This window comes from Oncorhynchus gorbuscha, linkage group LG17, assembly GCF_021184085.1.
Source record: "Oncorhynchus gorbuscha isolate QuinsamMale2020 ecotype Even-year linkage group LG17, OgorEven_v1.0, whole genome shotgun sequence".
NCBI lineage: Eukaryota > Metazoa > Chordata > Actinopteri > Salmoniformes > Salmonidae > Oncorhynchus > Oncorhynchus gorbuscha.
Genome location: NC_060189.1, coordinates 57,959,214 through 57,985,954, shown reverse-complemented (window position 1 = coordinate 57,985,954; position 26,741 = coordinate 57,959,214). Strand labels below are relative to the sequence as shown.

The window sequence follows — 26,741 nt, the reverse complement described above, 5'->3', positions numbered from 1 at the left end:
TCTGATTCCAGCGCTATAGCCACTTTGTCAAACACCATACCCATGCTCTTCAGCAGATTGCAGCCATTCAGTGTAAACCATATTCTTCTGTCTAAACCACTGTTATTTGTGTATCAAGAGGCGTCAGCCCCAGCCCAGACGGGTTATTTTGATGCTGGGCAGACAGCGGTGGTTGGGGGTCAGTGGGTGAACAACAGTGTGTGTGCCGGGGGGTACGGGGAGACTGAGTCACAAGCCTCAAGAGGGACAATGAATAGGGAAGATGAAGGAGGGAGATGTGGTAGAAAGCTATAGATAGTACACTGCATAATGAAACTCTGACCTTGTGGGGGGGGGGGCAGAGAAACTGCGTTACGCCAGTGAGATAGAGAGAGGAAGAGAGAGATAGACGGGGGGAGGGGTGACAATGAGTCACAGGCCTTAAGGGGGACACTGAGTAGGGAAGATGAAAGAGAGCGAGAAAGAGTGAGAGAGACAAATGCAGGGAAGATTGACAAAGACTTGAAGAACAAGACACAGTAGGGAATGAGGGCAAAAGTAGACAAAGGCCTCAGACAGACAAGCAGAAGAAAGAAAATTGAAGAACAAGACACAGTAGGGAATGAGGGCAAAAGTAGACAAAGGCCTCAGACAGACAAGCAGAAGAAAGAAAATGAGAGAGAGAGAGAGAGAGAGAGAGAGAGAGAGAGAGAGAGAGAGAGAGAGAGAGAGAGAGAGAGAGAGAGAGAGGAGAGAGAGAGAGAGAGAAGAGAGAGAGAGAGAGAGAGAGAGAGAGAGAGAGAGAGAGAGAGAGAGAGAGAGAGAGAGAGAGAGAGAGAGAGAGAGAGAGAGAGAGAGAGAGAGAGAGAGAGAGAGAGAGAGAGAGAGAGAGAGAGAGAGAGAGAGAGAGAGAGAGAGAGAGAGGAGAGAGAGAGAGAGAGAGAGAGAGAGAGAGAGAGAGAGAGAGAGAGAGAGAGAGAGAGAGAGAGAGAGAGAGAGAGAGAGAGAGAGAGAGAGAGAGAGAGAGAGAGAGAGAGAGAGAGAGAGAGAGAGAGAGAGAGAGAGAGAGAGAGAGAGAGAGAGAGAGAGAGAGAGAGAGAGAGAGAGAGAGAGAGAGAGAGAGAGAGAGAGAGAGAGAGAGAGAGAGAGAGAGAGAGAGAGAGAGAGAGAGAGAGAGAGAGAGAGAGAGAGAGAGAGAGAGAGAGAGAGAGAGAGAGAGAGAGAGAGAGAGAGAGAGAGAGAGAGAGAGAGAGAGAGAGAGAGAGAGAGAGAGAGAGAGAGAGAGAGAGAGAGAGAGAGAGAGAGAGAGAGAGAGAGAGAGAGAGAGAGAGAGAGAGAGAGAGAGAGAGAGAGAGAGAGAGAGAGAGAGAGAGAGAGAGAGAGAGAGTAGAGAGAGAGAGAGCTGTTATGTTCAAACTGACTTGGACAGATGAGGGGTACAGAATACATTTTCCAAAGAGCAAATACCTGTCATGTGAGAGACTTTATTTCATGCTGTGTTATAGTGGCCTGTTCAATTTAATCACCAAGAGCTTTGGGCCTGGGGTCAATATAACCTGCGTGAGACGACTCACAAACAGAAGCCTCCTTCTTTACAACCCAACCTGCCTCCTTTACTGTAGACGGCCAAGTACATACAGAACTATAGCCTACTGATTTCCATATACTGTGCTTTACTGAAATGTAGTGTAGAGAGGCCTTGGTATCAACCACCAACCAAAGGCAGACCGCTGTGACGCTCTTTAGTTCACAGGAGCAGAAGATGATCAGCTCACTTCCTCCTTGTTGAATGGGGAAGGAGTGTAGCTCGGAATTCATGAAACTATCAGTTCAATATATTAAAGAAAAGGATAAATATTATTTAACGCCCACACACACATCCATAATTGGGACACTCACACACACAGTCACTCACACACAAAGAGCCACACAAGAGCTATACACCCACACACAAGGACAAAGATTAAACAGGCCTGTTGATAAGGTTGGAACATGGCTGTCAACATCAAAGGGAACGAGGGATGAAGAGAGGAGAAATAGAGATGCCACTATTAGCATAAAGTGATGCCGGGGAAGGAGACTATGCCACTTCACAGTGTGTGTGTGTGTGTGTGTGTGTGTGTGTGTGTGTGTGTGTGTGTGTGTGTGTGTGTGTGTGTGTGTGTGTGTGTGTGTGTGTGTGTGTGTGTGTGTGTGTGTGTGTGTGTGTGTGTGTGTGTGTGTGTGTGTGTGTGTGTGTGTGTGCCACTTCACAGCCTTAAAAGGCGTATCTTAATCATTAAAAGGGTAAAGCCTGATTGAGTTTTTACACAGAACTAAGAGGTAGCTAAAACGCCTGAAATCGTTTAAAGAGGATTACAAACAAGCTCTTAAACTCCCTATCTACCTGGTAGTGAATAATAGATATACATTGATGTGTGTGGGTAAACAAACTCAATAACGTACTTGTGTTTTTGAGCATGTGTCATACACACCCATTGTATAGTGGCAGAGCGAGATCGTTTTCTGAAGTCCTTAATTGCTATATCCATCATTTACAAATGAATGATATGTTCCCATTGATTCCTGAACAAGAGAACATCTAAATGCCTCATGAGCTTAGTTCAACTGTCATACACCATCAGAACCCAGAATATAAGCTTGTTTTATTTGACTGTTTGTAACCAATGCAAACATGAACAAACGCTGTACAGCCTCAAAACACTAATTTTTATGGTCAGTCCTTGCCTCCAAAATATGGAGGGTCAGTCCTTGCATCCATAGTCTATTAATTTAAGAGTCGTTACATTTCTCAATCCCGTAGCTAATTACCTAAACAGAGGTGGGGTGACGGCTTTGTTATACTTTCAATGAAGGACTCTAGCTTTAAAGTATTGTCCTACTCAGACTGCAAGTATCAAGAGAGGTTTGAGTCTAGAGGCAATAGACCAGATAATAACAAGCCTTAAATAATAGCTTTTAAGGGCGGGAACTTGAGGGAAACCTTGGTCTGAAAATGTTCTAATCTAGAATTTGAGAGAAACCTTGGTCTGAGAATGTTCTAATCTAGAACTTGAGGGAAACCTTGGTCTGAGAATGTTCTAATCTAGAACTTGAGGGAAACCTTGGTCTGAGAATGTTCTAATCTAGAACTTGAGGGAAACCTTGGTCTGAGAATGTTCTAATCTAGAACTTGAGAGAAACCTTGGTCTGAGAATGTTCTAATCTAGAACTTGAGAGAAACCTTGGTCTGAGAATGTTCTAATTTGGAACTTGAGAGAAACCTTGGTCTGAGAATGTTCTAATCTAGTTTAATGACTTGGGATTCCAAACTAGTGGGCCGATGGGGACACTCCATGTGTTCCAAATGGAAGCCTATCCTTTAAAGTGCACTACTTTTGACCAGGGCTCATAGGGCACTATGAAGGGAATAGGGAGCCATTTGGGATACTGCCGCTGACCATGAGATCGACCGCTTGGGACTATATGACGGGCGGGGGATTATGAGGGATTGCTAGGGGACGGCGGGCGTGTTGAGGAACAATCTGTCCTGACAGACGCTCATAGGGCCCCTGAGGGAAGAGAACACTGAGATCCTCTTACCCATCACAGTGGCTTTTATCTTATAAACCGATTAGGATAATCTATTCACTGGCAGGATCTTAACCTTTCCTTTATTGAGTACAATGGCAAGCCTGGACCTGCCAAGGGAGGGTTAACTGACGGTTAATGAGGCTTAACTGTGGTTAATGAGGGTTAACTGACGGTTAATGAGGGTTAACTGTGGTTAAAGAGGGTTAACTGTGGTTAATGAGGGTTAACTGTGGTTAAAGAGGGTTAACTGTGGTTAAAGAGGGTTAACTCTGGTTAAAGAGGGTTAACTGTGGTTAAAGAGGGTTAACTGTGGTTAATGAGGGTTAACTGTGGTTAATGAGGGTTAACTGTGGTTAATGAGGGTTAACTGTGGTTAATGAGGGTTAACTGACGGTTAAAGAGGGTTAACTGTGGTTAATGAGGGTTAACTGTGGTTAAAGAGGGTTAACTGTGGTTAAAGAGGGTTAACTGTGGTTAAAGAGGGTTAACTGACGGTTAAAGAGGGTTAACTGACGGTTAATGAGGGTTAACTGTGGTTAATGAGGGTTAACTGTGGTTAATGAGGGTTAACTGTGGTTAAAGAGGGTTAACTGTGGTTAAAGAGGGTTAACTGTGGTTAATGAGGGTTAACTGTGGTTAATGAGGGTTAACTGACGGTTAATGAGGGTTAACTGTGGTTAAAGAGGGTTAACTGTGGTTAAAGAGGGTTAACTGTGGTTAATGAGGGTTAACTGTGGTTAATGAAGGTTAACTGACGGTTAATGAGGGTTAACTGTGGTTAAAGAAGGGACATTAAACTCCCAAATCTAATTTTGTCAGATGTTTCCAGATGTCAAAATCATCAGACTACTATTGAGGTATGAAAACATCTGACAAACTTGAATGTCTGTTGAGTATAATGTCCCATTAACACTGCACTAGGAACATTCTGGGGGATTCAAACGTCATCTGGAATCATTTTGGTTACAATACACATCCCTTTTTCCTCATCATCTTGTGGCCACTTTGACCACTAATTAGCTAACAAGATCAAGAGCAGAGTCAATTAGCGACACAGCACCTTCATCTTCCTCTAAGCCACTCTCAACTCGATAAAGCTCCAGGACTTTGTTCAGAACAACGCAGTGTTGGCGGGAGTTGGTGTGTGTGTTTATCTCTCTTGCTCTCTCTCTCTCTCTCTCTCTCTCTCTCTCTCTCTCTCTCTCTCTCTCTCTCTCTCTCTCTCTCTCTCTCTCTCTGTGTGTTTCCCTCTCTGCATGTGTGTGTGTGTGTGTGTGTGTGTGTGTGTGTGTGTGTGTGTGTGTGTGTGTGTGTGTGTGTGTGTGTGTGTGTGTGTGTGTGTGTGTGTGTGTGTGTGTGTGTGTGTGTGTGTGTGTGTGTGTGTGTGTGTGTGTGTGTGTGTGTGCAAATGTCTGTGTGCCTGTATGCAAGTGTACATCTGTGTGTGTGTGTGTTGCTGGTTGACTAGTGTGCAGGCGTACAACAATCCCCTTTTGAAGTGTTAAACAGACCTGAATAATTCAATCCTCTCTAAGTATAGCTCTTAAACAACCATTTACATCTCTGAAATAGGCCTGTTAATGTAGGCAGGCCCAGAGCTATAGTGCCCCTATTCAAATGAATGCAATGTACCTCCTAGTGGTTAGATTTAGGCTTAGAGAAAGGCTGTTACAATAGATCTTAGATCAGTGCATAGGGAGAGCACAGACTTGAGGTCAGTGTTGATGTCTACCTCCAGTGGTTAAATTTGGTCTTACCTGATCCTCAATCAGCTGCTGTTTATTTCTCACAAATCACTGTGCTTATAAAGACAAGTCATTATCCCATATGAAATACTGTTCCAAGGTCAGGTTTTGCTTTGTCCCTCCCAGTGGTTCAGTAAAGGATAAACTGATCCTAGATGGGTTCTTACCTCCTCATGTCTTCCTGGATGTAGAGGTGGAGGAGCTGTCTGGGGATGCTGAAGGACAGAGTACACTCCTCCATCTGTTCTCTCACCAGCATCCATTTACTATCCACCGTCTGGAACTTGTAGACCTTACAAACCGGGTTCTTAAAGACTGGGAGAGAGGGAGGAGGTGGAGGGTGACAGGGAGAGGGGGAAGGGAGAAGGAGGGTAGAGAGAGAGAGAGAGGCGGGGGGAGACAGAGGGTGAGAGGGAGAATGGGGAGGAAGAGGAAGGGAGAGAGGTAGAAGGGGGAGAGAGAAAGAGAGACATACAGTATCAACCATCATGACATACTGAAAATGATCACATACACCTTCAAATATATTTACGTTTCATAATAAGTTTCACAAACATCAACCAGATGATGTGCTTTGGTTCTAAACAAACTTTGATACCGAGGAAAAACCCAAAGACAAAACTCTAACCCTTCAAAAAACGTATTTTCATGTGGCATGTGCTGCAAATGAAATCCCATAATCAATAACAGTGTCTGCGATAGATAAGGTTGCTGTTTGCCTCATCCTCCAAGAGCTGCATCTCTTTCTCTATCGCTCTTTCCACATCTCTCTCCAAGACTTAGAAAATGAAGAATATAAGAGATCTCAGGTCAGCCCATTAAATGATGCTTTCATTATGAAACAATTGCTTCATTGAATTTGATTCCCATTTGAATGATTTGTTTTTGATAGAGCAGTGAAGGAAAGGGAAGATGGTTGACTCCCCAAACTTTGCCTCACCATCTTCTCCTATTAAACCCCATTCAAATTCAAGCCTTCCACTCCTCTTCCGTTTTCTTCCTAGAGTGGCTATTAGCAGCAATCATGCGGCAACCAAAAAACAGCTTTAATACTCTTATCAGTGTGCTGGCAGTCGCTGGGTGAGAAAGCCGGAAAAAGCTGTACGCCTCAAACAGCTATTCGCAGTTCGCTGCCGTTGCTCCTTCTCTTAGAGGCCACGCTAGCGTTCTGGAAGGAAGTCACTCAATAGTAATAAGCTGTAGTGCTCCGATAGTAGTAGAAGAGACTTCACCATTAAAGACGGAGGCTTCAAGATGTGTAATGCTTCCAAAAAAGCTACACGGCACCGAGGGTTGGGAATCACAAGTGTGACCCAAGCACTTATTCCTCCCTTTAAAATAAAATCACTTCCCCTCTTCCTTGTGAAGCTGCAACCAACCAACTAACAGTGGTAATGTCAGTCCAACTCCTGGAGGAGAGGAGAGAGGAGAGGAGGGGAGAGGAGAGGAGGGGAGGGGAGGGGAGAGGAGGGGAGAGGAGGGGAGAGGAGAGGAGGAGAGGAGGAGAGGAGGGGAGGAGGGGGGGAGAGGAGGGGAGAGGAGAGGGGGGGAGGAGAGGAGGAGAGGAGAGGAGGGGAGGGGAGAGGAGAGGAGAGGAGAGGAGAGGAGGAGAGGAGGAGAGGAGGGGAGAGGAGGGGAGAGGAGAGGGGAGGAGAGGAGGAGAGGAGAGGGAGGGGAGGGGAGGGAGGAGGAGGGGAGAGAAAAGGGGAGAGGAGGGGAGAGGAAGGGGAGGAGAGGAGGAGAGGAGGGGAGAGGAGGGAGGAGGAGGGGAGAGGAGGGAGGAGAGAGGAGAGGAGAGGAGAGGAAGGGGAGGAGGAGGAGGAGGAGAGAGGAGGGGAGAGGGAGGAGAGGAGGAGAGGAGGGGAGAGGAGGGGAGAGGAAGGGGAGGAGAGGAGGAGAGGAGAGGAGGGGAGGGGAGAGGAGGGAGGAGGAGGGGAGAGAAAAGGGGAGAGGAGAGGAGGGGGAGGAGGGGAGAGAAAAGGGGAGAGGAGAGGAGGGGGGAGGAGGGGGAGAAAAGGGGAGAGGAGAGGAGGGGGGAGGAGAGAAAAGGGGAGGGGAGAGGAGGGGGGCGAGGGGGAGGAGGGTAGAGAAAGGGGAGAGGGGGGGAGGAGGGGAGAGAAAAGGGGAGAGGAGAGGAGGGGGAGGAGGGGGAGAGAAAAGGGGAGAGGAGAGGAGGGGGAGGAGAAGAGAGAAAAGGGGAGAGGAGAGAAAAGGGGAGAGGAGAGGAGGGGGAGGGAGAGGAGAGAAAAGGGGAGGGGAGAGGAGGGGGAGGAGAGGAGAGGAGAGAAAAGGGGAGAGGAGAGGAGGGGGAGGAGAGGAGTGGAGGGGGAGGTGGTGAGAGAAAAGAGGAGAGGAGAGGAGGGGGGAAGAGGGGAGAGAAAAGGGGAGAGGAGAGGGGAGGAGAGGAGAGAAAAGGGGAGAGGAGGCCCCATTACCATATGCACCCATTTGCAATCCATTTACTTTCCAAGGTGCGAATTCAATAGAGACTAGCCCTCACTCCGTCATCCCTTTTCAATGTCAGAGCCTTATTCCGAGCACTTTGTCCTGGTTATTCCGGGTCCCATGTCCCATACAGAAGGCAACAGAGCGTTGGAGAGAGTAGTGACAACCTTGTGATGTTCTGGCACAACGAGGGGCGGTGTGGCAGTGGAGAGACCTTCTAATTGGCGGATAATGTGTCAGAGGTGACTTTTACTAGAGGCTCTGGGGTGGGAAGTAATGTGGTGTTCAGTTCAGTGTCAAGGACAGTCAGAGAGGTAGGAATCAGGCCCCTGGAAGGTTGGCTAGGACAGACTAGAGCCAAGCCCATCACCATAGTTACTGGAACCAGGCTAGAAAAGACCATGTGAAAAAGATGATATCTGATCTGGTAGAGTATGGCTGAGGTCGGCAATCAACACAATAGTGTGAAAAGTGAAAAATAATTAAGGGTTAAACTCCCACACCAGTAGAAATCGACTTTTTCACAACTTTCATTAGCTGGCTAAGGTTAGCTTAGCATGCTAGCTAATTACACTGACAGCTTCAGTCAGTGGCCTATTTGTTGTCATTTCTCTGCTACACCTGGAAATCACCACAACGTTCCCACCCCCAAATCCTGAATATGTATTAGTAGCCTGCGTCAGTCTTCGAGGTGGAGCCTAAAACAAGGATTTTCTTTCTAGGACAGGAATTAATCGAAATAGGTGCAGAAACTTCCTCTGAGGTGGGCCCTTTAAGCTTTTTAGCCATCATTTTTTTCATAATCATTATATTAATGATTACATCAAATGAAAAAGTACAGCTATGATTTGAAATGGAGAGGTTGATCTTGGATTATTAAATGACACTGTTGCTGCTGCTGTGTGGAGAGGAACAGATTTCTAGAGGGCATTTCAAAGAGTAAGTCAGAGTTAAAAAGAGAGGGAGAGGTGAGAGGGACAGATTGAGAGCGAGATGAAGGGATGACTGGTACTTCCTCCTTGCAGCGGACACTGTCGAAGGAGCAGATGAACCTCTGACCTCCCCCCGCCGCCACGCTAATCTGAAGGCCAATCAGATCGCTCCTTCCTCTTCTCCCCACACCTCTTAAGGAAATTACTTCTTCCCCGCCCCCCTCCTGTGTGTGTGTTTGTGTGCATGTGTGTGTGCATCATTCTCCGCTCTCCCCCCTCTGAAAGGTAATACAAGTGAATGGCTAAATTGCATTAGTCAATCTCTCTATGTCTGCGGGGAGCGTGTTATAGTGATGGGACGCAGCTGTGCCACCCGCCTTCCTGCAACCCAACCCGCGCAGGAAGACGGGTGGCACAGCCCCCTGGTGCCTGCCTCTCGCTAGCTAATTGCGACAGATAGTGACAATGACGACGGGTATAGAGAACAGAGCTGTAGGGAAAGTCATACCAACACACGCTGAGGACGGAAATAGAGACAGAGAAAAAGACGAAGATAAGACTTTCTAGAAAGTACCGGGATACGATAATGAGGAAGGGAAAGAAAAAAAGAAAGCATAGAAGAAGAGCAGGATGGAGTTGGAGACTCAGAAGGGTTTCTTTTCCCCTCTGGAGAGGAACGAGTGATGACAAAAGGGAAAGAAGGAAGGGCTTTATATTCCCAACGCAGCAGGGAGCAGTGACCTTCTCAAGTCTCTCCTTCTCCTCCTCCCTCGTTCCCTCTCTCTTTTTCCTCACTCCTGGTGTTTCTGCTCGATTCTCCCCGCTCCCAGTGATCGAGTAACAAGCGAAGTGTGTTGCGCCATTCGGGGGGCTTCTCCCTTAATTGGTATCACAGGATCGACGTGGCGTCTCTTCCGCTTGTCTGCCTCTCCAGCCAGTCCACACAGAACAGATACAGAACCAGGACTGGAGCAGCCAAGGGAGGCAGGCGGACTTTCACCTTGTCTGGGGATATAATTACCTGCTTTAAAGGGGCACTTCACCATTTTATGTACATTTTTTTGTACATCATATTAGTCCTGTCCTGCACCCATACCAGTGTCTAGATGTTTGAAAAAGGCATTTTCTACATTTGGTAGTCAAATAGAAAAGAAGAAAAGGTCCCACTATGATGTCATCGGCGACACTGGTATGGTGCTGTAGATAATGAATAAAAGGTTACAAAGGGTTGAATTCCATTAGAGCCACCGTTGGCCAAGTCTCACACCTTCTCCACTGTCAACTGGCTCTCCCTCCCTTTACTTACTTAAACCAAGGCTTCCCGTTTTGATCTGAGAATGAATAATATGAGTTCTTTAATCAAACTGGGTAGCCCCATTGAGACTTCAAATCTCTTTGGCGGGAGAAGGTTAGTCAAGGGCGGCGCACTTTCCAATGAGAAAACCAAGAAGTATACAGGGGTTAACTTAATGGATCACTTGATTACACTATGTCAATTTCAAGCTGCTTTTGGGGGCAACACTAGGTCATGGTAATTACAGGGGTGTAATATTTTTTTTTAAGGGAAAATGCCCAAAAAACTTGAGATAAATCTTTTCAGTAATAAACTAATTTCACTAGGAGAGATTGGGGTGATTGGTTAGACAGGGGGAGGAAGGGGGATCAAATTAGAGGGGATGAAATTAGCCTTAAAGCTCTTCCCACTGATTACAGGGTTGCCATGACGATGGACGTCAGCAGTTAAATTATAGGTGTTTAAAGGTAGAAGGAACAAGCGTAGTTGAACTTACCAGCACCCGTCAGGGGGCTATTATCTTTGTCGTTCTGGGTTCCCTGTGATGACTCACAAACTAAGGTGCACTGTGGAAAGAAGAGAGAGAGAGAGATGTTTGATGTTTACATGTACATGTCAAATCTCTACCATCAAACACACACATATGAATGTACATTGAACTCTGCTTTTCTCTGAGCAGCGGGGCGGCCACGTCTAGCTTGACATGTTGTTGGTTCAGCATGTCTTGCTCTTTAAATACATTTTCATTTAGCTCAGTGTTTTTTGGGACAGCAGGAGGTAAATGACAGGTGAAGCTAAACACATATGTAGACAGACAGACAGACAGACAGACAGACAGACAGACAGACAGACAGACAGACAGACAGACAGACAGACAGACAGACAGACAGACAGACAGACAGACAGACAGACAGACAGACAGACAGACAGACAGACAGACAGACAGACAGACAGGCAGACAGACAGACAGACAGACAGACAGACAGACAGACAGACAGACAGGCAGACAGGCAGACAGACAGACAGGCAGACAGACAGGCAGACCAGACAGACAGACAGACAGACAGACAGACAGACAGACAGACAGACAGACAGGCAGACAGACAGGCAGACAGACAGACAGACAGGCAGACAGACAGACAGACAGACCCTCCGTCACTCAAGAACGCTCCATGTGTTTATCACCGTCCCCTTTGATAATGAGTATCTTCCCATCACAGCTGCTGAATGTCCCTTTCTGATGATGTGTGCGGGATAAGACATCAAAGTGCCAGTGACAACCAACAGTTTTCAGGCCTCTCTGTCAGTGGCATCGAGGCTGACAAACCGTCAAAAATACACTTTAGCAGGTATCAACTACTAGGACTGCTACTTTTGCGAAAAAAGTGGAATTTAGCGAAACAAGGTAGCTTCATTGACATCAGGGGAATGTAGAGAAACAAGGTAGCTTTCTTCACATCAGGGGAATGTAGAGAAACAAGGTAGCTTTCTTCACATCAGGGGAATGTAGAGAAACAAGGTAGCTTTCTTCACATCAGGGGAATGTAGCGAAACAAGGTAGCTTTCTTCACATCAGGGCTTTCTTCACATCAATGTAGCGAAACAAGGTAGCTTTCTTCACATCAGGGAATGTAGTGTAGCTTAGCTTTCTTCACATCAGGGGAATGTAGAGAAACAAGGTAGCTTTCTTCACATCAGGGGAATGTAGCGAAACAAGGTAGCTTTCTTCACATCAGGGGAATGTAGAGAAACAAGGTAGCTTTCTTCACATCAGGGGAATGTAGCGAAACAAGGTAGCTTTCTTCACATCAGGGGAATGTAGCGAAACAAGGTAGCTTTCTTCACATCAGGGGAATGTAGAGAAACAAGGTAGCTTTCTTAACATCAGGGGAATGTAGCAGGGGTGAAAATCCATTCGCGAGGATGTGGCTCTGTTCATGTCAGGATGAACTGTGCAGGAGATTGCGACTTTCGGAGAAAATCCACATGATAATTGCATTTCCATTTTTGTGTGTTGCACTTCCATTCAGTAACACTTCCATTCAGTAACACTTCCATTCAGTAACACTTCCATTCAGTAACACTTCCATTCAGTGGCATCTATGAATCACATAATCATGCATAGTGTTAGGGTGTGAACATTTAAACGCAAAAAAGTTTAAACTAAATTAAAATCCCTAACTGAAAAACAAATGCTTTTTAAAAACACAGATGGAGAAAGTAAACAGCATAGTGGGTCAATTTCAGCAACAAATAAGAGCGTTGAAGCGCGAGACTCAAATCTCCCCCTGGCTGGCGACCATGGTGTGAACAGCGTGAAGCGAACAGAGACCGTGTGTGACTGCGTGAAGCGAACAGAGACCGTGTGTGACTGTGTGAAGCGAACAGAGACCGTGTGTGACTGTGTGAAGCGAACAGAGACCGTGTGTGACTGTGTGAAGCGAACAGAGACCGTGTGTGACTGTGTGAAGCGAACAGAGACCGTGTGTGACTGTGTGAAGCGAACAGAGACCGTGTGTGACTGTGTGAAGCGAACAGAGACCGTGTGTGACTGTGTGAAGCGAACAGAGACTGTGTGTGACTGTGTGAAGCGAACAAAGACCGTGTGTGACTGTGTGAAGCGAACAGAGACCGTGTGTGACTGCGTGAAGCGAACAGAGACCGTGTGTGACTGTGTGAAGCGAACAGAGACCGTGTGTGACTGCGTGAAGCGAACAGAGACCGTGTGTGACTGCGTGAAGCGAACAGAGACCGTGTGTGACTGCGTGAAGCGAACAGAGACCGTGTGTGACTGCGTGAAGCGAACAGAGACCGTGTGTGACTGCGTGAAGCGAACAGAGACCGTGTGTGACTGCGTGAAGCGAACAGAGACCGTGTGTGACTGCGTGAGAGCGAAAGTGTTGCATTTCGCTCGTCTCAGTAACGTAGCCTATTCATTGATGATTGGCTTTGCTTTGCTTTTCTGAAGTTCCGAGACAGTGCACGGTTCTGACTCTGTGTGCCTGGTGGCCGACGGGCCGATACTGTGCCCCTCCCCTCGCTCTCCGCCCCTCGCTAGCTCGCTATGAAAGATGCGAGTGTTTGTGTTTTCGGAAGTATGGCAATTAAATCAGTCTCCTCCATTCCAAAAATACTGAATCTTAGGAGTCTTGACACTCAAAATACAGAACTTTAGGGATCTTGACACTTAGAAATGCAATCTATTATTTTGGAGTCAACTCTCTACCACCACATCATTGTAGTGGCAGAGAAAGGCAAGCGACAACAGTGGAGTCCTGTATGGCAATACATAGTTAAATGAGAAGGAACTGCTAACTTTGCGAGGTGGTATTGAGGTAGAGTAATGGTCGTACAGGTGCAACACTGAGCCATCTGAGAGGGACGCAGCGTGAGACCGCGACTGTTGCTGGCAGCAGCACAGTTGTATCGGGAATTCAAGTTGTATTAAACTCTTCTTACAGTTTTAACTGAAAAAACAATACAAAAATTGCTGTGTAAACAAGAGAAATTGTCCACCCACACTACACCATCAAAAGAGTGCAGGACACAGAGGCAGCCAGGCAGAGACCGTGTGAGACCGCACGCACGCACGCACGCACGCACGCACGCACGCACGCACGCACGCACGCACGCACACACACACACACACACACACACACACACACACACACACACACACACACACACACACACAGAGCGCAAAGGTAATTTTGCTGCAATGAGGAGAAGTGTCAACAGACTACAGTTAGACTGGGTCAGGGAACACCCTATGCTACGAGGTTATCTCCTCTCAGAAAGACATCCTTTCTACAATACGCAGATCCATTTTGACTGCCTCCTCATACATGCACAACTACCAGCCAGGTCACACCAGATCAACTTCAGTATTCCACATTTGTCCAGGACCCCAGGATGTCGGGAGATGCCTTCAATACCATCCAAGTAGGTTTGCGGCATGCTAGGGCTTTGTGGATGGGGATAGAGAATTTTAAACTGTGCGCTCCGGTTCAGAGGATCGCGGGTTCAAACCCAGTGCTGGGCAGTCATATACTGTTTAACACTATACTAAACCTTATTAACCAGTCGGAATTAATGCCTAAACCTAAACAAACGATGAAAACTGAAGTCAGACCGTGACATCTTGTTGCAAGTACAGTGCTTCTATGCTACACATATTATTAGACTAAACTAAATATTCCCATTGGGTGTAATAACTAGTCAAATGGAGGTAAAGTACATACATAAACAATGTTTTTTCCTCCCATTGGGAGGACGTTTGAGCACTCTTCAGGTACCTGGCGATCTCAGAAGAAGACATCATCTCTCTCTCTTGCTCTCATTCCTGTGTTTCTCAGATGATGCAGACTAGCATGTCGTGGTGGATCAGCATAGTTGATTGTAGGTGGGATGGTCTCACAAGGGAGATGCCATTTATTCAGACGAGGTGAGTCTCGTAGGAAGGCTATAAGGCCATGGGGTTTAGCCGACTATCCCACACAAATAGAAGGATGTATGACGCTCCCTCTCTAATTCTCTAATGCTCTTTGTGCACATAATCACACACAACATTCAGGCTGTCTGAGCCAATGGCTTCTCTGACTTGCGCTCTCTCTCTCCCCCACACACACGCAAACGCCATACACACACACACATGATAAACATATGCAGTATCTAAGAGTCCCTATCCCTCTCTCACCCTCTCTTCACACTCTACCCCCCCCCCACACACACACAGGATCCAAGGGCTGTAAGGGCTTGATGAATCTCATTGGGACACTTGAGCAGTGACAGACTAATCCTGCAAGCATTAGTGCTAGCTGAGACATCTGGAGGGGAACGACTCTCATACAAACACACACACACGTCCTCACCTTCTGGGCCTGCTGCACGTCGGCCGTGATGTGATCCATGTCCCCCTCCTCCATCTCCCCCATGTTCACACGGCTCACCAACACTGTCCCCACCGCCAGCACACCATCAGAAGACCTGGGGGAGAGTGGACAGAGTGTCAACTACGGGAACGAGAGAGAAAAGAGGGCAGAAGCGAGATTGAGAACAGAGGTGTAGATGGAGCAGCCAATGGGACAGAGAATAGAGGTGTAGATGGAGCAGCCAATGGGACAGAGAATAGAGGTGTAGATGGAGCAGCCAAAGGGACAGAGAATAGAGGTGTAGATGGAGCAGCCAATGGGACAGAGAGGAGGTGTAGCTGGAGCAGCCAATGGGACAGAGAATAGAGGTGTAGATGGAGCAGCCAATGGGACAGAGAATAGAGGTGTAGATGGAGCAGCCAATGGGACAGAGAATAGAGGTGTAGATGGAGCAGCCAATGGGACAGAGAATAGAGGTGTAGATGGAGCAGCCAATGGGACAGAGAATAGAGGTGTAGATGGAGCAGCCAATGGGACAGAGAATAGAGGTGTAGATGAAGGAGCCAATGGGACAGAGAATAGAGGTGTAGATGGAGCAGCCAATGGGACAGAGAATAGAGGTGTAGATGGAGCAGCCAATGGGACAGAGAATAGAGGTGTAGATGGAGCAGCCAATGGGACAGAGAATAGAGGTGTAGATGGAGCAGCCAATGGGACAGAGAATAGAGGTGTAGATGAAGGAGCCAATGGGACAGAGAATAGAGGTGTAGATGGAGTAAATAAGAGGTGGTGAGGAACAGAGATTGAGAGGTCAAGAGAGAATGTAGGCTGGAGTTTGTCAAGAAATGTTTGTTGCAGTTGCAAGTGACATCATCTCAATCAACTTTGCTGATACAGAAGCAACTGAAACACCATTGAAATGGCATGCAACACTGTGGTTTAAAAATTCTAAACCAATGGCATCTGTTGCGTTCCATTGTGATTCAGTAAGCTATACAAATAAAAAGTGTGGCACACTACATATATAAACTCCCAGTCATTTATTGGGTAACTCACCTCATTGTGATTTTCACAAATAATTTGTTTATCGAACCTTTTCCTTAATGATTTAGAAAAAAATGCTGTCTATACAATGTAGCTAGCCAAATTGAAATTGTCAGCACTGTTCTAGCTGGCTAGCTAGCTATCGACTAACTAACCAACAACTAACTAGCAACAAACTAAGCTTAGGCCAGCAACTAACGAAGCTTAGGCTAGCAACTAACTAAGCTTAGGCTAGCTAGTTCAAACCTGTCTGGGTTTACTTTAAAAAATATATATCAATTGACAGCCAAACCACATACATAAACCTTTACTAGCCATGATGCCAATATCTATTTATACAGCTTCCGTTTAACTAACTATGTCGCTTCTATCAACCTTGATGGCGGTTCCGGCAGCAACAGGCAGCGTGAGCGATAGCTGTGTTGACATGACAACTGGGTCGGAGTTCTGTACCTTCGAATGGATCACGCGACAAAAGCATTGGTTTTGATTGTGTTGCTTGCAACGAGTTTCACAAAAGTTCAAACGTTTGCAACTGATCTGGATGCCACCAAGTTGCAGATGAATTGCTTATCAGTTGCTGGGGGTGTTGCATTAAGCAATCTAAAAAGCAACATAGCTGCGTCAAAGTTGCTCCGTGTAACCCCAACACATTGTGGTCAAATCACTGAGTTACACATCCTCTCCCTCCTTCAGTGACAGATACAGAACAGATACCACCGTTCTCATATTAGGGAGCCCCAATTACTTTTCTAACCAATGATCTGATGGGAAATCCATTGCCAGCAGTAGTTCGTCACACACACACAGGCACTCGCACATGCGCGCACACACACACTTAAATGAAGAATTCTACCTGGGTATTAAGATAGCAGCATGTGATCTAATCCCCCAGTCAGATTGATCTAGTGCTAATGGGCCTGGTCCCTCTCCCAGTGGACAATGAAGGACTATCATAATCACAGCCAAAGCCTGGGGTGCAAGAGGGAGAGAGAGAGCGAGGGGGGAGGAGAGGGGGACGACACCCTGGGGAGAGAAGGAGAGGGATGGTGAGGGATGGTGAGGGATGGAGAGGGAGAAGAGAGGGATCTGGAGAGGTAATCTGGGCCTGGAGAGAGAAAGAAGGGGATGCTACCCCGTGGAGAGGAAGGGAGGGATAGTGAGTTGAAGGACGGAGAGGGAGAAGTGACTGATCTGAAGAGGGACTCGGGGAACTACAGCAGTGGCGTTCTCGCTCAGAGACTCATTTGCACACGGCGGTCCCTTGCTACACAGAGAGGATATAAGTCTGTTGATGGATCCCAGGACCCATGCCAGACATCTGCTTCAGTGTTTATCTTTCTTGGTACCCCCCCCCAACCCAACCCACCCCAACCCACCTCCTCTCCCACTCATCCCCCTCTCCACCACACAGAGAACATTCCGGAAAGTCACCCTGACTTTGAGTAAACATGGTCAGTCTAGATCGAGCCGCTCGTTCCCTCGGCTTATAATGGAGAAAATGAGATGAGCATGTGGTTGTTTTTAACACCTGTTGCACAGCTAGCAGACCACCACCGTTACTGCAACGGGGCTGCAGTGGCCCACCTAGGTACACTTTCCAGATTGCTTGAGCGCCTTACCATAATGAAACATTGCCCTTAAACAGTGTAGGCTTTAAAGTCCTACTCCTAATACTCCATGCAAGGCTGTAAACTCCTGCTCCAGTCTCATTTGCAGATCATTTATCATGTGATAGACTTCACAAAAGGCACATCTCAATAGGTGGTCCAGGTATCCTCTTTTGTTCTCTATGGCTCCTCAAGAAAGGGGAGAGGCTGATGACATCACATCTCCCCATCAGACCAGCTCCTTGAAGTTTTCAACTGTGTCTAAAAACAACACTATTTTGCTCAAACATTTTATTGGCCTTTTAGTGTGGGTACTTCACTGTATGTATATTTGGGATGTTGCTTTCCAACAGTAAAAGTAAAACAAATAGCTGGAGAACGTCTTTAAGGTAATTGATTTATGTGTGGGGGCGATGGGAGATGATGTCGTAGTTGTACAGACTGTAGCTTGCACACGGATGGGGGGTGATATGACATATACTTGGCATCTTTAAAATACCACGCTTTCACAGTTTTTCTGACATCAGTTTGTGTGTGTGTGTGTGTGTGTGTGTGTGTGTGTGTGTGTGTGTGTGTGTGTGTGTGTGTGTGTGTGTGTGTGTGTGTGTGTGTGTGTGTGTGTGTGTGTGTGTGTGTGTGTGTGTGTGTGTGTGTGTGTGTGTGTGTGTGTGTGTGTGATAATTACCATTATAGCTTAAAGGCAGGTTAAGGAGAGGTTGGTTCAAATCAAGCGAGCGTGCGAAGAGAAGTTGCCTTCCTGACAAGATGGTTGTACCGAGCAGCGCAGCTACAATCTATCTGTTAGAGCTGTGATTGACCTCAAATGAACTTTGTAGCTGCCTGCTGCGGAGCGCTGCCGGAAAAAGAAGATGGACAGTAAATAAGCTCCTCTCCTCCATCCTCCCACGATTTCTCCACCTCCTCTTCCTCGGTTGTGGAGTTGGCATTGAACAGCATCTACAGATTGCTCTGCCCGCCTGTGATCTCCCCGCTCAACTGTCCTCATCTAATAATTGGCCCAGAGTTCACTTTTTGTGACAGTGCGTAAATCAGAGCAGCTTCGTTAAAGAGACAAAAAAATGATGTGCTTAAAGGGACACTTGGATGCCGTTTGTAAAGTAAACACTCGTTTGAACGTGCATTGGTTCTGGAGATGATGAATATGAGGGGAAAACATTGGTGAGGTACGTCTTTAAAGTGCCTGTCGCATATTTGGAATTGTTCACAAAACAATTAGTTATTAAGGAAGCGGTTTATTGCATTTAAGGGTGATTTATTTTGTAACCCTTCTTCAGTTTGCAAATATGTCTCAAAGTGACACAAATCTGTACTAATTACTCATACCAGTCTGGGTGATGAAATGCAAGTCACTCAATTTAGTCCTTCAACTTTATTCCATCAATGTGTTCTTTATTTAGAATGTATTAACCTAGAAGTGCTTTAAATATGTGTCCTATCGTGTGGTGTTTCGGTTTATTTCTTATTTCCTTATTTGAGCGACTTCCTTTACTTGGTTAATCTCCTTTTCAGTGTTTGTCTAGCTGTGTGCTAGTCAGGGACCTGAGTCATAACCCCACACCTGAGGAGAGGAGCATTGTTCAGAAGATTCAAGCCAGCAATGGAAGAGGACAGGTGACACAGGCTGTGCTCAGCCACAGTGTCTGGCGAGAGGGGACCGGATGAGTGTGACCAAGCTGTGCGCACAGAAACATCAGCCCACAGAGAGAAACACAAGATTGAACTTCACTCAATTTTCTAGAGCAGCTGGTCACCAACCGGTCGATCGCTATCAACTGGTAGATCTTCAAGACATTCCTAGTCGATCGCCAAACATTTCTGTAAAAAACCCAATGATAAAGCCTTGTGTTCCTATTTTTGTTGTTCTTGGGCTGTTGGAGGAAGGTGCACCTGATTCAGCTGCCCTGTGCACCGGGTGGATTAAATGTTGCCATTTTGAACCATTTCAGGTGTCTGAAGGTGCAAACTCTGCCTTCCTGGCGGGCCCAGAGAGCAAATCAAGTGCACTACTGGCCTACCGCTGACCAATCAGATGGCTCAGATGACCGTGTCTGCAGTAGCTTAGCAGGCATAAAAGAAAGCTACAGCAAAATTGATACTGTGAGATTTCAAAGCGTTTAAAACTAGAGAGAGACTGTCAACGAATACAGCAAAGAGCTGCTGTTTATATGAGTGACTTCATGTTTCAGTTCTTACTCAGCACTGTCAACACTTTGTACTCAACACTTTTAAAATGCATGTTCTTCCCATTTCCACTCAGCACTACAACAAGCACTGCAGCAGTAATGAATGAGGAGGAACGTGTATCTACAGGCTTGCGTGCCTGTTATTATTAGCAGCTTGAGTCTTTTTTAATATCGAGGACTTTTCAATTTCTCTGTTCATACTCTAGGAGTAACAACATGAATTTGTGCATTAAGGCAGAAATAATGCGGTGCGACTCGAGTTTCCCCATCAGCTGGAAGACAGTCTCCCTTTTTGGTCCGTGTCAGTGGAGGAAAGGAAGAGTAGTGGGATGTTGAGAGGTGGACCCTCAGATAGGCGGACCATTAGATACAGACACCATCAGCTGGAAGACAGTCTCCCTTTTTGGTCCGTGTCAGTGGAGGAAAGGAAGAGTAGTGGGATGTTGAGAGGCAGACCCTCAGTCTGAGGCCTTTTTGGTCCGTGTCAGTGGAGGAAAGGAAGAGTAGTGGGATGTTGAGAGGCAGACCCTCAGTCTGAGGCCTTTTTGGTCCGTGTCAGTGGAGGAAAGGAAGAGTAGTGGGATGTTGAGAGGCAGACCCTCAGTCTGTCAGTGGAGGCCTTTTTTTTGGTCCGTGTCAGTGGAGGAAAGGAAGAGTAGTGGGATGTTGAGAGGCAGACCCTCAGTCTGAGGCCTTTTTGGTCCGTGTCAGTGGAGGAAAGGAAGAGTAGTGGGATGTTGAGAGGTGGACCCTCAGTCTGAGGCCTTTTGGTCCGTGTCAGTGGAGGAAAGGAAGAGTAGTGGGATGTTGAGAGGCAGACCCTCAGTCTGAGGCCTTTTTGGTCCGTGGAGGACAGGAAGAGTCAGTGGAGGAAAGGAAGAGTAGTGGGATGTTGAGAGGCAGACCCTCAGTCTGAGGCCTTTTGGTCCGTGTCAGTGGAGGAAAGGAAGAGTAGTGGGATGTTGAGAGGCAGACCCTTTTTGGTCCGTCAGTCTGAGGCCTTTTTTTGGTCCGTGTCAGTGGAGGAAAGGAAGAGTAGTGGGATGTTGAGAGGCAGACCCTCAGTCTGAGGCCTTTTGGTCCGTGTCAGTGGAGGAAAGGAAGAGTAGTGGGATGTTGAGAGGCAGACCCTCAGTCTGAGGCCTTTTTGGTCCGTGTCAGTGGAGGAAGGAAGAGTAGTGGGATGTTGAGAGGCAGACCCTCAGTCTGAGGCCTTTTGGTCCGTGTCAGTGGAGGAAAGGAAGAGTAGTGGGATGTTGAGAGGCAGACCCTCAGTCTGAGGCCTTTTTGGTCCGTGTCAGTGGAGGAAAGGAAGAGTAGTGGGATGTTGAGAGGCAGACCCTCAGTCTGAGGCCTTTTTGGTCCGTGTCAGTGGAGGAAAGGAAGAGTAGTGGGATGTTGAGAGGCAGACCCTCAGTCTGAGGCCTTTTTGGTCCGTGTCAGTGGAGGAAAGGAAGAGTAGTGGGATGTTGAGAGGCAGACCCTCAGTCTGAGGCCTTTTTGGTCCGTGTCAGTGGAGGAAAGGAAGAGTAGTGGGATGTTGAGAGGTGGACCCTCAGTCTGAGGCCTTTTTGGTCCGTGTCAGTGGAGGAAAGGAAGAGTAGTGGGATGTTGAGAGGCAGACCCTCAGTCTGAGGCCTTTTTGGTCCGTGTCAGTGGAGGAAAGGAAGAGTAGTGGGATGTTGAGAGGCAGACCCTCAGTCTGAGGCCTTTTTGGTCCGTGTCAGTGGAGGAAAGGAAGAGTAGTGGGATGTTGAGAGGCAGACCCTCAGTCTGAGGCCTTTTTGGTCCGTGTCAGTGGAGGAAAGGAAGAGTAGTGGGATGTTGAGAGGCAGACCCTCAGTCTGAGGCCTTTTTGGTCCGTGTCAGTGGAGGAAAGGAAGAGTAGTGGGATGTTGAGAGGCAGACCCTCAGTCTGAGGCCTTTTTGGTCCGTGTCAGTGGAGGGAAGGGAGAGTAGTGGGATGTTGAGAGGCAGACCCTCAGTCTGAGGCCTTTTTGGTCAGTGTCAGTGGAGGAAAGGGAGAGTAGTGGGATGTTGAGAGGTGGACCCTCAGTCTGAGGCCTTTTTGGTCCGTGTCAGTGGAGGAAAGGAAGAGTAGTGGGATGTTGAGAGGCAGACCCTCAGTCTGAGGCCTTTTGGTCCGTGTCAGTGGAGGACAGAAGAGTAGTGGGATGTTGAGAGGCAGACCCTCAGTCTGAGGCCTTTTTGGTCCGTGTCAGTGGAGGACAGGAAGAGTAGTGGGATGTTGAGAGGCAGACCCTCAGTCTGAGGCCTTTTTGGTCCGTGTCAGTGGAGGAAAGGAAGAGTAGTGGGATGTTGAGAGGCAGACCCTCAGTCTGAGGCCTTTTGGTCCGTGTCAGTGGAGGAAAGGAAGAGTAGTGGGATGTTGAGAGGCAGACCCTCAGTCTGAGGCCTTTTTGGTCCGTGTCAGTGGAGGAAAGGAAGAGTAGTGGGATGTTGAGAGGCAGACCCTCAGTCTGAGGCCTTTTTGGTCAGTGTCAGTGGAGGAAAGGAAGAGTAGTGGGATGTTGAGAGGCAGACCCTCAGTCTGAGGCCTTTTTGGTCCGTGTCAGTGGAGGAAAGGAAGAGTAGTGGGATGTTGAGAGGCAGACCCTCAGTCTGAGGCCTTTTTGGTCCGTGTCAGTGGAGGAAAAGGAAGAGTAGGCCTTTTTGGTCAGTGTCAGTGGAGGAAAGGAAGAGTGGGATGTTGAGAGGTGGACCCTCAGTCTGAGGCCTTTTGGTCCGTGTCAGTGGAGGAAAGGAAGAGTAGTGGGATGTTGAGAGGTGGACCCTCAGTCTGAGGCCTTTTTGGTCCGTGTCAGTGGAGGAAAGGAAGAGTAGTGGGATGTTGAGAGGCAGACCCTCAGTCTGAGGCCTTTTTGGTCCGTGTCAGTGGAGGACAGGAAGAGTAGTGGGATGTTGAGAGGCAGACCCTCAGTCTGAGGCCTTTTTGGTCCGTGTCAGTGGAGGAAAGGAAGAGTAGTGGGATGTTGAGAGGCAGACCCTCAGTCTGGAGGCCTTTTTTTTGGTCCGTGTCAGTGGAGGAAAGGAAGAGTAGTGGGATGTTGAGAGGCAGACCCTCAGTCTGAGGCCTTTTGGTCCGTGTCAGTGGAGGAAAGGAAGAGTAGTGGGATGTTGAGAGGCAGACCCTCAGTCTGAGGCCTTTTTGGTCCGTGTCAGTGGAGGAAAGGAAGAGTAGTGGGATGTTGAGAGGCAGACCCTCAGTCTGAGGCCTTTTTGGTCCGTGTCAGTGGAGGGAAGGGAGAGTAGTGGGATGTTGAGAGGCAGACCCTCAGTCTGAGGCCTTTTTGGTCAGTGTCAGTGGAGGAAAGGGAGAGTAGTGGGATGTTGAGAGGTGGACCCTCAGTCTGAGGCCTTTTTGGTCCGTGTCAGTGGAGGAAAGGAAGAGTAGTGGGATGTTGAGAGGCAGACCCTCAGTCTGAGGCCTTTTTGGTCCGTGTCAGTGGAGGACAGGAAGAGTAGTGGGATGTTGAGAGGCAGACCCTCAGTCTGAGGCCTTTTTGGTCCGTGTCAGTGGAGGACAGGAAGAGTAGTGGGATGTTGAGAGGCAGACCCTCAGTCTGAGGCCTTTTTGGTCCGTGTCAGTGGAGGAAAGGAAGAGTAGTGGGATGTTGAGAGGCAGACCCTCAGTCTGAGGCCTTTTTGGTCCGTGTCAGTGGAGGAAAGGAAGAGTAGTGGGATGTTGAGAGGCAGACCCTCAGTCTGAGGCCTTTTTGGTCCGGTCCGTGTCAGTGGAGGAAAGGAAGAGTAGTGGGATGTTGAGAGGCAGACCCTCAGTCTGAGGCCTTTTGGTCAGTGTCAGTGGAGGAAAGGAAGAGTAGTGGGATGTTGAGAGGCAGACCCTCAGTCTGAGGCCTTTTTGGTCCGTGTCAGTGGAGGAAAGGAAGAGTAGTGGGATGTTGAGAGGCAGACCCTCAGTCTGAGGCCTTTTTGGTCCCCTCAGTCTGTCAGTGGAGGAAAGGAAGAGTAGTGGGATGTTGAGAGGTGGACCCTCAGTCTGAGGCCTTTTTGGTCCGTGTCAGTGGAGGAAAGGAAGAGTAGTGGGATGTTGAGAGGCAGACCCTCAGTCTGAGGCCTTTTTGGTCCGTGTCAGTGGAGGAAAGGAAGAGTAGTGGGATGTTGAGAGGCAGACCCTCAGTCTGAGGCCTTTTTGGTCCGTGTCAGTGGAGGAAAGGAAGAGTAGTGGGATGTTGAGAGGCAGACCCTCAGTCTGAGGCCTTTTTGGTCAGTGTCAGTGGAGGGAAGGAAGAGTAGTGGGATGTTGAGAGGCAGACCCTCAGTCTGAGGCTCTCTCCCTCCGCCGAGACTAAGCATCAGACGCAGGCACCATCAGCCCGGTAAAATAAAAAGCTCATGATTTTAATGTATGCTCACTCTGCTGTGCTTCACAAGTAATACAACCACGGATCTATTACCTGTGTGATTATATAGCCTACCTCAAATTTTGAAATATAATTGTCAAAAAAATATGGCCCGAACAACAATGCATTGCCAGTGCAATTAAAGCAAAGCAAATATGCGTTTATGAGTCTATAACTTACTGCACAAAAGTCATTGCTACAGTACTGTTTTTAATTGGTTAATGTTGCATAGGCCTACAGGTTTTTAAGTCATGTAAAAAGAAACTTGGGGCGGTATGTACATATGACCTAGAAAAGGTTGGTGAGCACGGTTCTAAAGTTTTCCTTGTTAACACTATCAATGTTTCCCTTTACTGTGGCAATTGTGATCGAATCAACGTAATATTAGCCACTTTCAATGCAACATACCAAAACAGAATGCTTAGGATTCTATTGCATTGTCACACACTACTCAGCCCGTACTTTACACAGACCTGTGCGACATAAAAAAAATCTGAGCTGCCATTTGTGTCATTTACTTTGAACTGGACTGTGTTTTCAGCATGAGCAGCCCTGTCTGAGCAGCAAACAGCCGCGGTGCCACCGCCCTCCTACAGCCCTGTCTGAGCAGCAAACATCTGCGGTGCCACCGCCCTCCTACAGCCCTGTCTGAGCAGCAAACATCCGCGGTGCCACCGCCCTCCTACAGCCCTGTCTGAGCAGCAAACATCCGCGGTGCCACCGCCCTCCTACAGCCCTGTCTGAACAGCAAACATCCGCGGTGCCACCGCCCTCCTACAGCCCTGTCTGAGCAGCAAACATCCTCGGTGCCACCGCCCTCCTACAGCCCTGTCTGAGCAGCAAACATCCGCGGTGCCACCGCCCTCCTACAGCCCTGTCTGAGCAGCAAACATCCGCGGTGCCACCGCCCTCCTACAGCCCTGTCTGAGCAGCAAACATCCGCGGTGCCACCGCCCTCCTACAGCCCTGTCTGAGCAGCAAACATCCGCTGTGCCACCGCCCTCCTACAGCCCTGTCTGAGCAGCAAACATCCGCGGTGCCACCGCCCTCCTACAGCCCTGTCTGAGCAGCAAACATCCGCGGTGCCACCGCCCTCCTACAGCCCTGTCTGAACAGCAAACATCCGCGGTGCCACCGCCCTCCTACAGCCCTGTCTGAGCAGCAAACATCCGCGGTGCCACCGCCCTCCTACAGACCTGTCTGAGCAGCAAACATCCACGGTGCCACCGCCCTCCTACAGCCCTGTCTGAACAGCAAACATCCGCGGTGCCACCGCCCTCCTACAGCCCTGTCTGAGCAGCAAACATCCGCGGTGCCACCGCCCTCCTACAGCCCTGTCTGAACAGCAAACATCCGCGGTGCCACCGCCCTCCTACAGCCCTGTCTGAGCAGCAAACATCCGCGGTGCCACCGCCCTTCCTACAGCCCTGTCTGAGCAGTAAACGCTTGTCACAACCAGTTGCCGTCAGAATCAGCTTGCTGGAATTTTTCAAAGCGCAATTACGCCTCAAAACCCATCTGTTTTACGCCAGAGGAAAGAGCTGTTTTGTCAGATATTTCACACTTCATCAAAAAAAAAAAGACACTTCGATGTCTGCACTTGTTGCAAGCGTCTCTCTCTCTCTCTCTCTCTTTCTCTGAGTCATTTCAGTGCTTGCGAAAGGGGACGTTCTTTCTCCTCCTGTGTGGTTTTTAATTGAGGGGAAAGCTGCATTCATTGTCAAATCAAATCAAATCAAATGTTATTTGTCACATACACATGGTTAGCAGATGTTAGTGCGAGTGTAGCGAAATGCTTGTGCTTCTAGTTCCGACAATGCAGTAATAACCAACAAGTAATCTAACTAACAATTCCAAAACTACTGTCTTATACACAGTGTAAGGGGATAAAGAATATGTACATAAAGATATATGAATGAGTGATGGTACAGAGCAGCATAGGTTCTACAGTAGATGGTATCGAGTACAGTATATACATATGAGATGAGTATGTAAACAATGTGTCATAGTTAAAGTGGCTAGTGATACATGTATTACATAAAGATGCAGTAGATGATATAGAGTACAGTATATACATATGCATATGAGATGAATAATGTAGGGTATGTAAACATTATATTAGGTAGCATTGTTTAAAGTGGCTAGTGATATATTTACATCATTTCCCATCAATTCCCATTATTAAAGTGGCTGGAGTTGAGTCAGTGTCAGTGTGTTGGCAGCAGCCACTCAATGTTAGTGTTGGCTGTTTAACAGTCTGATGGCCTTGAGATAGAAGCTGTTTTTCAGTCTCTCGGTCCCAGCTTTGATGCACCTGTACTGACCTCGCCTTCTGGATGATAGCGGGGTGAACAGGCAGTGGCTCGGGTGGTTGTTGTCCTTGATGATCTTTATGGCCTTCCTGTAACATCGGGTGGGGTAGGTGTCCTGGAGGGACCAGGCGGTGATACAGCCCGCCAGGATGCTCTCGATTGTGCATCTGTAGAAGTTTGTGAGTGCTTTTGGTGACAAGCCGAATTTCTTCAGCCTCCTGAGGTTGAAGAGGCGCTGCTGCGCCTTCTTCACGATGCTGTCTGTGTGGGTGGACCAATTCAGTTTGTCTGTGATGTGTACACCGAGGAACTTAAAACTTGCTACCCTCTCCACTACTGTTCCATCG

General features: G+C 47.8%; 1 protein-coding gene across 9 annotated transcripts in view; it reads right to left on the bottom strand.

Moving 5' to 3' along the window:
* Positions 1-26,741, bottom strand: part of LOC124001345 (type II inositol 3,4-bisphosphate 4-phosphatase-like) — a 282,847-nt gene that overhangs the window by 98,345 nt on the left and 157,761 nt on the right. For all 9 annotated transcript variants that reach the window (XM_046308075.1, XM_046308066.1, XM_046308067.1 and 6 more), the window contains 3 exons: positions 14,840-14,954; positions 10,465-10,534; positions 5,465-5,612 (listed from right to left, as the gene is read on the bottom strand). In XM_046308075.1, coding sequence (XP_046164031.1) covers positions 5,465-5,612; positions 10,465-10,534; positions 14,840-14,954 — 333 coding nt within the window. The remainder of the gene's footprint in view (positions 1-5,464; positions 5,613-10,464; positions 10,535-14,839; positions 14,955-26,741) is intronic.